The 17,778-nt window shown below is 35.2% G+C and overlaps 1 protein-coding gene across 4 annotated transcripts in view; it reads right to left on the bottom strand.

Moving 5' to 3' along the window:
• Positions 1–240: 240 nt before the first annotated feature.
• IPP (intracisternal A particle-promoted polypeptide) overlaps positions 241–17,778 on the bottom strand; it is a 36,890-nt gene continuing 19,352 nt past the window's right edge. For 2 of the 4 annotated variants that reach the window (XM_082454547.1, XM_082454546.1), the window contains exons 6-9: positions 15,110–15,247; positions 13,812–13,934; positions 11,776–11,996; positions 241–2,244 (exon numbers count right to left, since the gene is read on the bottom strand). In XM_082454547.1, the coding sequence (XP_082310673.1) occupies positions 2,020–2,244; positions 11,776–11,996; positions 13,812–13,934; positions 15,110–15,247 (707 nt within the window). In that variant the 3' untranslated portion in view covers positions 241–2,019. The other 2 variants (XM_082454548.1, XM_082454549.1) reach the window with 2 other exon arrangements.

The raw sequence follows: 17,778 nt of genomic DNA, 5'->3' as shown, positions 1-17,778 counted from the left end.
GGAATTCTCTACAGTGTGCGATTTTTAAGTACATTGGACAGGATATTTAGAAGTACATTGAATTGTTAAATATTTTGAAGGAAGATCACATTAACAGTTGCTCAGAAAACAGACTTACATGTAAAACTAAATGTGCAAGTCCCTAAAGTTGAAACACTAAAAATCATGGGCAATCCTACTACACTTTGATAATCCAGGAATGCTGCTAATAAACTAAATTAATTAGTAATACAAGAAAAAGCAAAGAAATCAAGATACTTTATTAGTACATTCTTTTTAAAACAATCTGTCATTACCTAGGAAATAAGCATATTTATAATTACTTATTTTCAGGCATCGTCTGGACCTATTAAGCCCAAACACTGATTGTGTGGACTACATTTCTGCCACAGCAGTACAAAATGCCTCCCTTCATAGTGCCATTTTAGGTTGGCATCAGGCAATAATGAAAATTAAATGATAGGAAAATTCGTAAATCTCTTGAACCAGAATGCAGATTCTCTTTAACTAGAAATATTAAAGGCACATGAGTTACAGCTTAAATAGTTTACATATTATCTTGATACTTCATTCCTTGACATTTTACAGATCCCAGCCAGGCATCTGTGACCCTTCAGACTTTCAGGGTACCCCAAAGAATGGGACACAGAGCTTTCTGTCTGCACTATGTAAGCTTTTCTTAATATATGCATATGGTTAAGTTATGAAGGAAAGTATCTTTGTGAGTCTATCCAAATATTTTGGATGTGAGTGCTGCCTGAGTCTTTAATGCTTACCAAAGGTTTTCTATCTAAATAAGCCACTAATGCCTATAATATACTGGAGGACTTTTGTACAGAAAACGGGAAATCAGGGATATACAAATCAAATCCTGGAACAGCTAGGTAAACCTAAATGTATAAGACCTTTAATATATATGGCTCCAACTGACTAGTAGAAATAATTTAAAAGTGATGATCATGTACACAAAGAATCTTCGTCTCAGAAATGGACAGAAAACAATTCTTTAGAATGCTTCTCAGGGAAAATGAGAAGTTTTGAGAAGCAGTTTTGGGTTAGAGGCCTTTCAGCGTACACTTATGAGTTAGTGTCTGTAAAAAGTTTTACAGGTACCTACAATTCCATCTTCTCCAAGCCAGGCAGTAGCTTTGTACTAAGCTCATATTTAGGCTTGCCCAAGTGTGAGTATGCTTTACAAAGCTTGATAATCTAATAAATTCCCTCTTCCCAAAGCTAAACGTATTTTTGGTGACTATTTAGAAAAAGGTGCATTCAACCTGCTGGGCTCTATCACCCATTACATCATCATATTGCAATAAAGGACTGTCACTAAGAACCTCCTATTAATTCCTCACCTGCATTCCAGCATCAAGACAAAACCATAAGCAAGCAAAAGCTTTTTTTATGCTGTTATCAACAGGTGAAAAACTTATATATATAAATAGCTAGATATTTCCCACATGTCCCTCCCAGTTTTCCTGCTGTTAATAAAAAGTTTGGGACTAGTGAAAACTCCTGGAATAAAATAAAAGTAGGAAGTTGCTTCATTGGCTTTTCTCTGTAGGGTAAACTATGGCCATGGAAAATTGCACTCTGGATTGAATCATGAATGTATAGATACCTTTAAACTGTCTCATTGATATTCTTAAATCACATAATGGTCATGTTACAGCTTAACTGCACTGGAGAAGCAGCTAAAGGGACTATTTGCCAAGAAGCTTCTAGCAAATCATTTTTACAAATAGGACTCTACTCCCAATTGGACAATTCTAGAGCATAAACAGCATATCTACTGGTAAGCTTGGCAAATTTGTGTGAACTCTTTATTGATTTAGGATATATTCCATATCGCTTCTCACTCAAATTCTTTTAAAAAAATCATTTTGTACTCATTTATCTACCAAATTCTCAGAAAACTCAACAGATGAAAGGGTCCTATCACCAAACACAAGTGTGATTTGCAAAAGGTGAGATCCTGTATTTTCAAAATGTTTCCTCTGCTCTCTTACGCTTTCTATTTCATAGTACAGCAACACCTCCTTCACAACGACTGGTGATCATGTTACCAATTTCTGTCCATGTATCTGAATGAGGGTTATAAACTTCAACTGAGTCCAAGGTACCTGGGGCCAAGAAATCGTGGCTGGAAGATCGACCTCCAGAAACATACAGAAGCCCGTTGACTGCCACAACACACATGCCTGCTCTAGGCACTTTCATTGAAGCAACTTCAACCCACTTTTCCTGGATAAGAGAAAAAAAGAAGTTAGCAGTGCCATAACATGGTAACAAAGAAAAGTGCTGAGAAATTAGATACTCTGGTTCTTTTTTAAAATTTTAATTTATTCTTTTAATATTTATTTTTATTTATTTATTTATTTAGGCTGTGCCGGGTCTTAATTTCGGCACGCGGGGATCTTCGTTGCAGCACTCGAGATCTTTTAGTTGCGGCATGCGAACTCTTAGTTGCGGCATGCCTGTGGGATCCAGTTCCCCGACCAGGGATGGAACCTGGGCCCCCTGCATTGGGAGTACTGAGTCTTACCCACTGGACCACCATGGAAGTCCCTCTGGTTCTTTTTACATGTTTAAATTTCAAACTCACAATCCAGTCATATAAGTATACAGAACATTTTAAATTGAAGTTTTTAGTAGGTGTAGACTAGTGAATTTAGAGGAAAGTAATGAAAAATATATCTGTGATTAATTATAAATTATGGTCACCAGGAGATAATCTAGAAATTTACCAGGGAAGTCTGGAAGGACTTTTTAAAATCTTTAATATAATAGGTCTTATAAATCTCCAAGAGAACAATACAGTAAACAACACTGGGCAAATTTATTTGAACATGGATTCCTTTTTTCAAGGACCATCTAGTGCAGTTAGTGATTTGCAAAACATATTTTCAGAAAGGTAGTACAGATCAGGGATTGGAAACTAGGGCCTATTTTTGTAAGCCTACAAACTAAGAATGATCTTTCCATATTAAAAGGTTATTTAAGGGACTTCCCTGGTGGTCCAGTGGCTAAGACTCCATGCTCTCAATGCAGGGGGCCCGGGTTTGATTCCTGGTCAGGGAACTAGATCCTACATGCCGCAACTAAGAGTTCGAATGCTGCAACTAAAATCCCGTGTGCCACAACTAAAGAACCTGCATGCCTCAACTAAAGATCCCGCATGCTGCAACTAAAGATCTTGCATGTAGCAACAAAGATCCCACGTGCCACAACTAAGACCCAAAGCAGCCAAATAAATAAATAAATAAATAAATATTTTTAAAAAAGTTTATTAAAAAAAACAATATGGCAAAAGAAGAGATTGTATGTGGTCCACAAGGCCTAAAATGTTTACTATCCGACCTTTTAATAGAAAGTTTGCTAACTCCTGGTATACATTATTCACTGAAGAAATTTCAATAAGCTGCTATATCCAAAATGACTGTAAAGTCTTACTCCAGGGAAAATGTCTATATCCAGAAAACAGGAAAGCTAATAAAGGTCCTGAGAAATAATCAAGAGAGAAAAGAAAAAGTTTCCAGATTAAAAAAAAAGAATCTGAAAATAAAGCATATGATGAACAAAGTTTATAAAGTCATAAAAGATGAAAAAAGATTATTCATCAGTGCTAGAGAGTGAACTTTTTGAGGAGAGCAACTTAATGAGCTTCACATCCCGGTACCCAGTATAGAACCAGCACATTACAGATACTGATCTGAACTTAAATGAAATTCTGAAATACTAACACCAGGGACAATCCTTTGAAATTGAAGCACCATATTAAACTTGAAGGCTATTTGATTATATGAAATTATAGAATACATCACAAAGTTTTCACAGCTGAGAAAATACTCATTTTAAAAGATAGATATGTTCACAAAAATACCTACAGCTGGTTAAGATAAATCAGGATGTTCGGTTTATGTTTATCATTAGGGAGAGCTAACCTTTGCTCCCCTACAAAAATGGCTCTGGACAAGAAGAGTAAGGGAATCATGGGGCTCATTCAGTAATGTTTATCTTTCATTTCTATCAGTGTATTAACTACAATTTCCTTTTTATTTTGAGTCCCCTCAAAATAAACTCTGTAAAACCAGAAACATGTTTTACATTATCTTTAGGGTTTGAATCTATAATGTAGGACTTTAGTAGACAGTAAATAACAATAACATTTCAGATTTATGCATGAAAAACCAAGGTAACATTACTGATAAGCACTTAACTTTGGAATGAAAATCTATTCATTTCTAGCCATATAGAAACATTAGCAAGAGAAAGCACCCTCAGAAAGTTCACTTTCTCTATTCCCCCCATATAATAGAGACCACTTAGAAAGTGAAAGGAACCTGAAATATCACCAAAGTTTGAAACTTGTCACACATGAGAATCAAAATTATGCTTTACAACAAAACAAAAATTCTACTTTTGCCATTTCTATTCAAGATTATACTGGAGGGTCTAGCCAGGGCAATTAGAAAATAAAATGAAATAAAAGCCATCCAGATTGGAAAGGAAAAAATAAAATGATCTCTAATTATAGATGACATGATCTTATACATAGAAAATGCTAAGGAATCCACAAAAACATATTAGAGTACAAGTGCTGCAAGGTTTCAGGATATAAGATGAATATACAAAAATCGATCAAATTATTATATACTAGGAATGAAAAAAGCTGAACATGAAGTTAAGAAAATTCAATTTACGATAGCATCAAACATAATAAAATATTTAGGAATAAGTTTAACCAACAAAATGCAAGATACTGAAAACGATAAAACAGTGTTGTAACAAATTGAAGACCTAAATAAATGGAAAGACATCCCATGTTCAAGATGAAAAGACCTAATATTGTTAAGATGGCAATACTCCCCAGATTGACCTCAGATTCAATGTAATCCCTATCAAAACCCTGCTGGCTTCTTGGTAGAAACTGACAAGCTGATCCTAAAATTCATATGGAATTCAAGGGACCCAGAACAGCCAAACCAACTTTTAAAAAGAAATTCCAAGTTGGAGGACTCACAATTTCTGATTTCAAACCACAGAGCTACAGTAACTAAGACAGTGTGGTACTGGCATAAGGATAAACATATAGATAAATGAATAGAATTAAGAGTCCAGAAATAAACCCTCACATTTATGGTCAACTGATTTTCAACAAAGATACCAAGACAATCAAATGGAAAAGAGTCTTTTCAACAAATGGTGCTGGGACAACTGGTTACCACATGCAAAAGAATGAAGGTGGACCTCTTCCTCACACCATATACAAAAATTAACTCAAAAATTAATTAAAGACCTAAATATAACTGTAAAACTTTAAAAAAAGAGTAGGCATAAATCTTCGTGATCTTGAATTAAGCAATGGTTTCTTAGTTATAACACCAAAAGCACAAGCAACAAGTGAAAAAAATAAATTGGACATTAAAATTAAAAACTTTTGTGCTTCTAAGAATACCATCAAGAAAATGAGAAAACCATAGGATGGGAAAACAATTTTGCAAGTCATATATCTGGCAAAGGACTTGCATCTAGAATATATAAAGAACTCATATCTCAGTAATAAAAAGACAAATAATCCATTTTAAAATGGACAAAATTAGAACAGATTTTTCTTCAAAGAAGGATAAATGACCAATAAGCACATAAAAGATGCTCAACCTAATTAACCATCAGGAAAGTACAAGTCAAAACCACAATGAGATACCAATCCACACCTACTAGGTCAGCTATAATAAAAAAGATAAATAATAAGCATTAGATGTAGAGAAATTAGAACCCTCATATACTGCTTGTGGTTATGTAAAATGGTATAGCCACTTTAGAAAACAACCTGGCAGTCCCCCAAAAGGTTAAACATAGAGTTACCATATGACCTAGCAATTCCACTCCTAGGTGTATACCCAAGAGAAATGAAAACATTCAGTCCACAAAAAAAACATGTACACAAATGTTCATAGCAGCACTGTTCCTAATAGCCAAAACACTGAAACAACTCAAGTGTTTGGTTTGTGAATTATATTTCAATAAAAAAAAATAAAAATAAAAATCCTTTCTACTTAAAAAGAGAAAAAAGTACATTTAAAAACCTTTAGGTTTTGAAGGTTTTAATAACCAAAACTAGTTTAAGAACCATAAAATTCAAATAACACTAATCCATATTTCATAAAATATGTTCCCTGAAACACTTTTCTCCCCCAAGATGTTTCACAAACAAAAGCAAGGGTTGTGTGGTCAATTAAATTTGAGAGACTTAGCATAAAGATTCATGAAGTACATTATTTAATAAATTGTGTAAAGAAGTCCTGTAAGAAACTTATTCAACTTTGTTTAATCCAACTTTCCCGAAGTATAATTGACCAGGGCAACTTGTGTTACCAAATTCCTATTAACAATGCAAAAAAATAGTATTCCATGGCAATTAATTTAGAAAAAATTTGTCTAACCTATAAGTCTATGGCATAACACACCTTGTACTTCCACTATCCCAGCACTTAATAAACTGTAATGCAATTGTTTGTCTATTTATTTCTCTATATTCCCCACTAGAATGTAGGCTTCTTGAGAGCTGGGGCCTTATATATTTAGTTTGCCTTTGTTTCCCCAGGTCTGTAAGTATTTGTGAATGAATAAATGGACTAATAAACAAATGCATGGTAGAACAGTGACTCAATGAAGATACAACCTACTTTCTCTTCTTTTCCTAGCATAATTGCATCAACCTAGTAACTGAGGGCATGAGAGAATAATGGGGCACTCATATGGGCAATGATAAGATGGGTAATATGCAGAGGTGGCAGGTGGAAAAGACAGCTAGTATGGTAGGTAGATTTGTTTCATTGAACAAATAAGTAAATAGAGAATACCAGGAGCCAAGTTTTTAACTGATAGAGAAGGTATTTACAAACATGGGAATGGCGAAGGCCTGAAAGAATCTGAGGTATACTGGAATTGGTGCTATCATTGTGAATTCATGGTTTTATAACACATACGCACAGATATAGAAATACTTATAAATGAATATGTGTGTGAATACATATACACACATATATACATTTACTGTTTACTGTTTATGTTTAGCTGTTTACTGAGAATGCATAGAAGTAGCAATACCCCAGTAGCAATGAGTACTCTGCCTAATCTTGGTTTCTAAATACTGTCCTTCACTAAGAGGAACTAATGCTTCTTGGAGAAATGACTGATTCCAGGGCCAGATCAGAGAAGTATAAGCTTTCTTGTACTTGAAATATTTTATTATGCCAGATAGTAAAGAAATGCTCAGTGAATGATGGAATCATGTTAAAAGGACGGAAACAGAATGGATTTCTACTTTCAGTCATGATAGAGTAATTGTTACCAAACTTGCCCTCCTGCCATAAAGACCTAGAAAACTCAACAAACTATATGAAATAAAGTTCTCAGACAATGGACAACAGGCAATGAAAAACTGTGATTCAGAAAAAGAAACAAACAAGGTGAGCTCCATGGTTGTCCAGGCTTTCTGCCTGGAGGGCTTTGTGAATAGCAGTACAGGGAAGGGAATCCCAAGCAGAGTATGACAGTCAGCTGATCTAGGAGACAGAAATCAGAGTTTAGAGAGGATGATGCCGTTGAGATTTGCAAGGAAGAGTGCTAGAGGATATAGGTTCCCCTGAGTCTGGCTGAATACCCCTAAACTATGCATGCATAAAATGAGACTCTATGAAAGAAAATAAAAATAATAAAAAATAAAAATAAAAACAACAAAGAAAAAGTTAAAAAAAATTTTTTTAAAGTGGAAAAAAAAGAAAATAAAATGAGACCCTATGAGAACAGTCAAAAAACAACTAATAGGAGGATGTGACATAGTTAGACATATATTTGGTCTCTGACTCCAGTTCTTGACACAGAGCTACTAAATCCCTTGGAATTTCCTGGGTGATAGGAATGTCTCCTCCTTAATAAGGCAACTCTTGGTAGGATCCTGTATAACCTCAGGATGGGAGCCTTTTACCAGAAAGATCAAGCCCAGATTAGAAGCTTGGAATGTTCAGTCCATACCCTATCATCCAGGGAGGAGAGAGGGGCTGGAGGTTGAAATAATAATTGATCATGCCTATGTGATGAAGCCTCCATAAAAATCCCTAAACTATGGGGTTTGAAGAACTTCTGGTTTGATGACCACATCCCACATGCCAGGAAAGTGATACCCCAAACTTCACCAGGGCAGAAACCTGTAATCAAGACCCTTCTGGATCTTGCCGTATGTACCTCTTCATCTGGCTATTCATTTGTATCCTTTATAATAATATAGAATATAAAAATTATATATTCTATATTATATTCTATTATTCTATATTTATAATAATATATAATATCCTTTATAATAAACTGGTAATAGTTAAGTAAAGTGTTTCCTTGAGTTCTGTGAGCCATTATGGTGAATTATTGAACCTGAGGAAGGGATCATGGGAACCCTTAATTTGTAAACAAGTCAGTGGTTAACCTGAGGACTGGTGTCTAAAGTGAGGGGCAGTCTTGTGGAACTGAGCCCTTAACCTGTGGGACAGTTAGTGTCAGAACTGAACTGACTTGTAGGACACTCAGTTGGTGGTGTCCACAGAGAACTGGAGAAGAGCTTGGTGTGGAAAACCCACACATTTGGTGTCAAAATATTGTGAGCAAAGAAACAGTTTTCCTTTAGAGGAGTTGTAAGCTTAACAATTCTCAGAGCTCACACAAGACTGGATGATATTCTAGTTGTTTTTTTTTATATCTTTATTGGAGTATAATTGCTTTACAATGTTGTGTTATTTTCTGCCGTACAACAAAGTGAATCAGCTATATGTATACATATATCTCCATATCCCCTCCCTCTTGTGCCTCCCTCCCACCCTCTCTACCCCAACCCTCTAGGTCATCACAAAGCATCGAGCTGATCTCCTTGTGCTATGCTGCAGCTTCCCACTAGCCATCCATTTTACATTTGGTAGTGTATATATGTCAATGATACTCTCTCACTTTGTCCCCGCTTCCCCTTCCCCACCGGAGTCCTCAAGTCCATTCTCTACGTCTGCGTCTTTATGACAACTACTGAAGCCCGCGCACCTAGAGCCTGTGCTTCGCAACAAGAGAAGCCACCACAATGAGAAGTCCGTGCACCGCAACAAAGAGTAGCCCCTGCTCACTGCAACTAGAGAAAGCCCATGTGCAGTAACGAAGACCCAATGCAGCCAAAACAAATAAATAAATACATACATACATACATAAAAATTCTTTAAAAAAAAAAAAGTGAAGTGGTAAATCAGAGAAATGCAAATCAAAACCACAATGAGGTATCACCTCACACCAGTCAGAACGCCCATCATCAAAAAACCTACAAACAATAAATGCTGGAGAGGGTGTGGGGAAAAGGGAACCCTCTTGCACTGTTGGTGGGAATGTAAATTGATACAGCCACTATGGAGAACAGTATGGAGGTTCCTTAAAAAACTAAAAATAGAACTACCATACGACCCAGCAATCCCACTACTGGGCATATACCCTGAGAAAACCATAATTCAAAAAGATACATGTACCACAGTGTTCACTGCAGCACTATTTACAATGGCCATGACATGAAAGCAACCTAAATATCCATTGACAGATGAATGGATAAAGAAGATGTGGTGCATATATACAATGGAATATCACTCAGCCATAAAAAGGAACAAAATTGAGTCATTTGTAGTGAGGTGGATGGAACTAGAGTCTGTCATACAGAGTGAAGTAAATCAGAAAGAGAAAAATACCATATGCTAACACATACATATGGAACCTAGAAAAATGGTACTGATGAACCTAGTGGCAGGGCAGGAATAGAGACGCAGATGTAGAGAACGGACTTGTGGACACAGGGTGGGAAGGGGAAGCTGGGACGAATTGAGAGAGTAGCATTGACACATATACACTACCAACTGTAAAATAGATAGTGGGAATCTGCTGTATAGCACAGGGAGATCAGCTTGGTGCTATGTGGGGTGGGATGGGGAGGGTGGGAGGAAGGCTCAAGAGGGAGGGGATATATGTATACATATAGCTGATTCACTTTGTTGTACAGCAGAAGCTAACACAACACTGTAAAGCAATTATAATCCAATAAAGATGTAAAAAAAAAAAAGTGAACTGGTATGATATTATTTGAATGTAGATGTAATGCATTAAAATACCTATTATATATAATGCAAACCCAAAAGCAACCACTAAGAAAAAGGGTGAAGAGATATAGTTAATTGGACAAAAGAAATAAAATGGAATACTAAAACAATAACAATATAAAGACAGAAAAGGGGACTTCTCTGGTTGTCCAGTGGTTAAGACTCTGTGCTTCCACTGCAGGGGACGTGGGTTCAATCCCTGCTTGGGGAACTAAGATCCCAACATGCCATGTGGTGCGGCCAAAAAAAAAGACAGAAAAGAGGAAAAAACAAGGATGGATTGTGTAAATAGAAAAACAGCAAAATAAGAGTCTAAAAACCAACTGTATCTATAATTACATTATATATAAATAGTAAAAATTCTAAAGACCCCATTTGAAAGTCAGAGATTGTCAAATTGTAGGAAAAAACAGACCTCAACTATGTGTTATCTTACAAGAGATGTAATTTTTAAAGACATAGATTTAAAGTAGAAAGAAAGAAAAAGATATACAATGCAAATACTAGTCAAAAGATAGCTTGGCTACCTTACTATCAGACAAAATAGACTTCAGAGCAAAGAATACTGCCAGAGATAAAGAAAAACATTTCATGGCTATAAAAAGATCAATTCATCAAGAAGATATAATAATCAATGTATACACATTTAATAACAGATTCAAAATATGTGAAGCAAAACCTGACGGGAATGAAGGGAGAAACAGGCAAATTCATAATTACAGACAGAGATTTCAACACTTCTTCCTTAGTAATTGACAAAACAATTGAACAAATTAGAAAAACTAGGGAAGAGAATTCCCTGGTAGTCCAGTGGTTAGGACTCTGCACTTCCATTGCAGGGTGCATGGGTTCAATCCCTGGTCAGGGAACTAAGATCCCACAAGCCTCACCATGTGGCCAAAAAAGAAAAAGAAAGACTAGAGAAGACCTGAATGCTAACCAACTTGGCCTAACTGACATTTATAGAACACTATTCTCAACAACAGCAGAATACAAATTCTTTTCAGGTGCACGTGAAACATTTACCAAGACAGAAATCACATAAAATATACTCTTTGATCACAGTAGAATTATATTAAAGCAATAACATAAAGATATCTAGAGAATCCCCAAATATTTGGAAATTAAATAAAATACTTGTAACAGCTCATTGGTCAAAGAAGAAATTACCAGGGAAATTAGAAGTTATTTTGAGGTAAATGCTAACTAAAATACAATATATCAAAATGTGTGGGATGCAGTTAAAGCAGTGCTTGAAAACAATTTATAGCTTTAAAGATTTATATTCTAGAAAAAGAAAGGTCTAAAAATCAATCATCTGAGTTTCTACTTTAAGAATCTAGAAAAAGAAGAGCAAATTGAACCCAAAACAAATAGAAGAAAGGAAAGAAATAGTAATAGTAACAGAAATCAATGAAATAGGAGGTGGACAATGAATAGAAAAAAATCAATGACACCAAAAGTTGATTCTTTGAAAAGAAAAAAAAAGAGGGAAAAAACCTATAAATAATATCATGAATGAAAGAATACACAGCACTACAGATCTTACAGACATTAAAAGAGTAACAGGACACTAAACAATTGAAATCATCCAACCTACCTCTTCAAAGGAATATTTTTCTACAGTGTGAAGAGCATCTTGTGTCTCATTCCACCCTCCAATAGAATAGATGCAGTCATTGAGTGCAGCCACCCCGAGATATGCTCTTCTGGTTCCCATTGGAGGAAGTGGAGACCAACGCTTGGAAAGTGGATCATAAACTTCAAAAGAACGAAGCTCTATTCCTTCATTGCTGATGCCCCCAATCACATAAATTAAACCTGGAAATGGAATATTTTTGCTCAGATGCTATAGAAAATAGGATACAAATAATTATAAAAAGTAATAATTGTGATTTAAGTTTGCTATCTGATATTATACTTAATGCAGGGCTTACAATATTCTTTCAAGAGAGAAAATTGACTTCTGTCTAGTTTATCACAGCTCTCATTTAAGCATGTTACAAAGAATTAGGGGTATGAATTTAAAGTGGCACTGAATTTTCAAAGAATTTAATGATGCTATAACAAAACAATTTGTCAGACAAGGATTTCCGATCTTATTGTTTGCTTAATGATCTCAAGTTCCAGATCCACTGCTACCACATATAGGTAAAAAAGGATGGGGAGAAGGATTTGTTCCCCCTTAAAAACTGTCATATGCTTAAACTGGGAATGACATGACCCTGTTGGTGACAACCTAACGGTTGCTCAGATGGACATAAAATGAATTTAAATTAGAATAGTTTATGGCTAGATTAAGGTATCAGATACTGTACAGTAGACTGTAATTCACAGAGTTCCTTATTAAATTTAACTTGAAAATAATGGTTCTGACAATCAACAATTATTTTTTTTGAGTGTCTACTGTTGTTCCTAGAGGTCTAAAGTGAGAAGTTATAAGGAATGGCATTCTTAAAAAATTTATTTATTTGGCTGCACAGGGTCTTACTTGCGGCACACAGGATCTTTGTTGCCGCGTGTGGGATCTTTGTTGTGGCATGCGGGATCTTTAGTTGAAGCATGCGGGATCTTTAGTTTCAGCATGCGGAATCTAGTTCCCTGACCAGGGATCGAACCCATGCCCCCTGCATTGGGAGTGCAGAGTCTTAACCACTGGACCACCAGGGAAGTCCCAAGGAATGGCATTTTAAGAAACATGAGCTAAATGTTAGTAAACTTGGGTTCTAGCTCCAGCTTTGCTAGTAACCAACTATGAGAAAAGACAACTCACAGCCTCCTGATCTTCAGCTTCCTCATCTAAAAATAAAGCGGTTGAAATAGAGAATCTCCAAGATGCCTCTCTAGCTCTATGATTTTAGATGGGAAGATAAAAATAATAAATAAACAATTAGAGAACACTATAATATTAAACAATAGAACATAGTCTGCACCATGTAATTTGATCATTTAGCAGAAATCTGAGAAGGTACTCAGAAGGCAGAAAGAATTTCAGCTGGGAACAGAGCAGGCTGAATTGTCACATAACAATGGGCAGACTGCTTCCTACTCTACAGGTACATGTAAATCTGTTCTCCAATTCTGGACAGAGAATCAGGTTCTATTTGAGAGTGCTTATTAATTACCTCTCAGTGTATAATAGACAATTACAATTAAAATAATATCTGTATACCACTTTAATATGTAGTACAACATTTTTCAAATCTGTGATAGCATTGTGTGTGTACTGAATCACAATGTACTCTATAAAAAAACACTGAAGAAGCCTATGACACTATGAAGATGGTTTTTGATAATCTCTCCCTACTTAGAAATACATACTAAGGCCTACAAGGGAGAGAAAATAACAATAATGGATGACAGTTCAAATGCTTATTTTGCTAATTAGGTATTTTTGCCCATCTGGAATTCTTAATTCTAGCTTTGTTTATTTTGGGAAAAAATGATTATTTTGGCAATACAGAAATAAAGATATAAGAGGTTAAAAAATATAAGAGATTAGAAGCAGAATTTCCACAGTGTCAATTATTCAAAACTAACAGACATAAAATATACTTTTGTGAAAATAAAGCCTCAAGCTCAAACAGTTTTTAAAAAATATATATTTTCAGGAAAAATATTTTATAAAGCAATTACCTTGCATTTCACAACACCCAAAGTAGTAGCGTGACATAGCCATGTTGCCAACTACTTCCCATTTATTTTCATCGGGATCAAATCGTTCAATGGTGTTCCCTATCTCAGCTCCAATCCAACCACCTGAAATCAAACAGAAAAATATTATTTTTGGAATAAAGGAATTTTATTTATGAAAAACACCTTAGAGGGACCTCCCTGGCGGTCCAGTGGTTAAGTATCCGCCTTCTAATGCAGGGGATGCTGGTTCGATCCCTGGTTGGGGAACTAAGATCCCACATGCCGCGGGGCAACTAAGCCCGTGTGCTCTAGAGCCCGCGCGCTATAGGTAGAGAGAAGACGGCCGGACTAACGGAAGAGCCCGCGCACCGCAACGAAAAGATGCCGCATGCCGCAGCGAAGGTCCCGCGTGCCGCAACTAAGACCCGATGTAGCCAAATAAATAAATAAATACTTAAAAAGAAAAACACCTTAGAAAACATCTAATCTGACAACTTTATATTATGGATGATTATCATATGGACCAGAGAGGTTATCTGTCCAAGATCACATGAAAAGTTAGACTTTGATTGCAAGTAGAACTTGGGTCTTTTAACTCCCTGCCTAGGTTTCACAAGAGATTTTTTTTTTTTTTTTTAATTTTTGGCTGCGTTGGGTCTTTGTTGCTGTGCGCGGGCTTTCTCTAGTTGCAGTGAGCAGGGGCTACTCTTCATTGCGGTACATGGGTTTCTCATTGCAGTGGCTTCTCTTGTGGAGCATGGCCTCTAGGTGCACAGGCTTCAGTAGTTGTGGCACGTGGGCTCAGTAGTTGTGGCGCACAGGCTTAGTTGCTCTGCGGCATGTGGGATCTTCCTGGACCAGGGCTCGAACCCGTGTCCCCTGCATTGGCAGGAGGGTTCTTAACCACTGCGCCACCAGGGAAGCCCTCACAAGAGATTTTTAAAAAATAAAGCAAAACAAACCAAAAACTTCAATCTATTGCATAGGAAATATGGTACTTTGCAAAACAACTTTTTGAAACAATGTCTGTGTATTCAGAATGGTTATCCTAACCATGAAATTTAACTAGTCAGTTAAAATGCTCCCCTAGACATCTCATCTATATTTTATGTCCATCTCCTTCTAAGAATTCCATACTTGACAGTATCTCCCAAGTAATATAATTTTGAGAATAAGAACTTTTAAAGCTAAAAAGACACAAGTTTCTTATGGAAGGGAAGGAAAATTTCTAAAGTAAGCAGAATTTAACTAAGAATTTAAATAATATTAGATATCCTTAAATTGAAGAGTATAATTACCCAAAGCATAGATAGCCCCATAACACACACACACTCCCAAGCCACAGCGGGGGTGATTCATTGAAGCTACAGTTGTCCACTGTTTAGTAACTGGATCGTAGCATTCAGTACAGTCAAAAATCATTGAATCCTTTTCACCTGAGTTAAATAAAAGAGACACATATGAGAAGATTTAGTAATATTAATAGCCTAGAACCACAATACAATATTCAGCAGCGTTCTGTGTTGTCAGAAATTCAATTATTATGTCTAATTTTATACTATTCTTTAAAATTTATTTGCCCACCAAGTGTTATTTTGAATCCATAGCACTGTCATTTATTAAAGCCCACTTAATGAAGCAAAGTGGGCTATTATCTATTTCTAATTCTACCACCCAAACAATCCAATTTTTGAGGATACAATTTGCATTTTAACACTTCTATATTTTCATAGTTTAGATAGTTGGCTCTGCTACAATTTGAGGTTTTTTAAATTAATTAATTAATTAATTATTTTTTGAATTTGAGTTTTAATGCAATGCTTATCTAGCAACAAATAGAAAATAAGAAAACATTTAAAATATCACTTAAAATAGAATTTTAAAATATACTATACCTAGGAGTAAATCTAATCAAAGATTTATAAGAACTTTATGGATATAATTTATAAATTTTATTTGATAAAGTTTTAAATTAAGGAATATCTAAATAAATGAAGAGATGTATCATGTTGATGAGTTACAAGTGTCAGTGTAAAGATGATTATTCCCAAAACGATTTATAGATTTAACGAAATCCCAGTTTTTAAAAAACCCTTTCTTTCTTTTTTATTGTATTTAAATACACATAACATAAAATGTACCATGTAAACCATTTTTAAGAATACAGTTCAGTGATGTTAAACACATTCATATTGTTGTACAGCCATCACAACCATCCATTCCCATAATCCTTTTCATCTTGTAAAACTGAAACTCTATACTCATTAAACAATAATTCCCCATTCTCTCCTTCGCCAGCCCCTGGCAACGACCATTATACTTTCTGTCTTTTTGGTTTTGACTACTCCAAGTATCTCATATAAGTGGAATCATACATTATTATTTTTAAAAACAGATTTGATGAACTAATTCTAACTTTTATATGGAAGTATGAAAGACCTAGAATAGCCAAGCACTCCCAAAAAGAATAATAAGGAAAGAGAAAATGCCCTATTAAATAAGCCTATCAGACTTAAAATAGAGCTTTAATAACTAAGATAGGAATAGACAGAGAGACCAGTGGGAAAGAAAGGAAATTCTAGAAACAGATGCACACATATATGATTACCTGGTATATGACATAGTTTGCATGACAGAGCAGTGGGGAAACAAAAACGCTGGGAATCGGTTATATATATAGGGGGGGAAAAATGAAACTGGTTCCTTACTAATACTATCTGTAAAAATTCAATTACAGGTGAATTATAGACATAAATGTAAATGGCAAAACTATAAAATTTTAGAAAACAATAAAGGTATATATCCTCATGACTTTCGAGTAGACAAAGGATTTCTTTAAAAAGATATAAGAAATACTAACCATAAAGGGAAAAAAATAATAGAGTTGGTACATTAAAATTAAAAACATTCATTTATCAAAAGATACCATAAAAAGAGCAGAAGATGAAGCAGAGGAGTAGGAAAATATATTTGCAGCACATATAATCTTATGAGGGCCTAGAATCCTGAATGTATACAAAACTCTTACTGTGCAGAAAAGAGTCACCATCAGGCCTAAAACTGCCTATTGTTAGAAAGGCTTGCTCGCAAGGTTGACCCTTGCCTGGAGTCTGGGAACATGGCTAGTAAACAGTTCCCTACACTCACATAAAAATTTCCCTAAATGATAACAGTGGCTTTTTGCAGTGGTGAAAATGTTCTGGAATTAGTGGTGATGGTTGCACAATTTTGTGAATATACTAAAAACCACTGAACTGTACACTTCAATGGTGAATTTTATGATATGTGAATTATATCTTAATTTTTAAATATAATACTTAGACTATTAACCCAGATATGAATGTATCTAAAAGGAAATAAACTATTGACTGTGATTATCTCTGGGTGGTATGATTATAGTATGGGTGATTTTTATTTTCTTTTTCATATGCTTCAGGTTTACCAAATTTTCTACAGCAAATCTGAATTACTTTGATAACAAACATTTATTTAAAAATTATATATTAAGTAATATGTTAAGATAGTAATGTTTATAGTATTAATAATGGCTAGTAAAGTCATAGCAGTTTTGACAGGCTCCCATTTGTACTTCTGTGGTATCAGGAAAGGGGATAAGTATATATGGAAGTGTCGCAAAGGACACTGTGACCCTAGGTTAAACAGGAGAGAGTTCACGCAATGCAACTGCCGAAATGTACATAAAAAGAACTATTAGATTTCTAGCCAAAGATTATATAGAGTTACAGTCTTTATACTGACAGATGGTTATTGCTCAAAACTCTAATTTCTTTGTTAGGATTTTCAGATGCACCATGACATTTAGTGATTTAATAAACAGTTTTTGAGTGATGATTATGTTCCCTCCAAAAGATAAAAATCATATATTCCCTATATCTCTCTCATTTTAAACTGACGGTATCATAGTTGGAAAATAATAATATGATTTTTGATGTACAGCTTTCAGTAT

This window comes from Balaenoptera physalus, assembly GCF_965194825.1.
Source record: "Balaenoptera physalus genome assembly, chromosome: 1".
NCBI lineage: Eukaryota > Metazoa > Chordata > Mammalia > Artiodactyla > Balaenopteridae > Balaenoptera > Balaenoptera physalus.
Note: the sequence above shows the minus strand (reverse complement) of the source record. Positions and strands in the feature narration are given on the sequence as shown.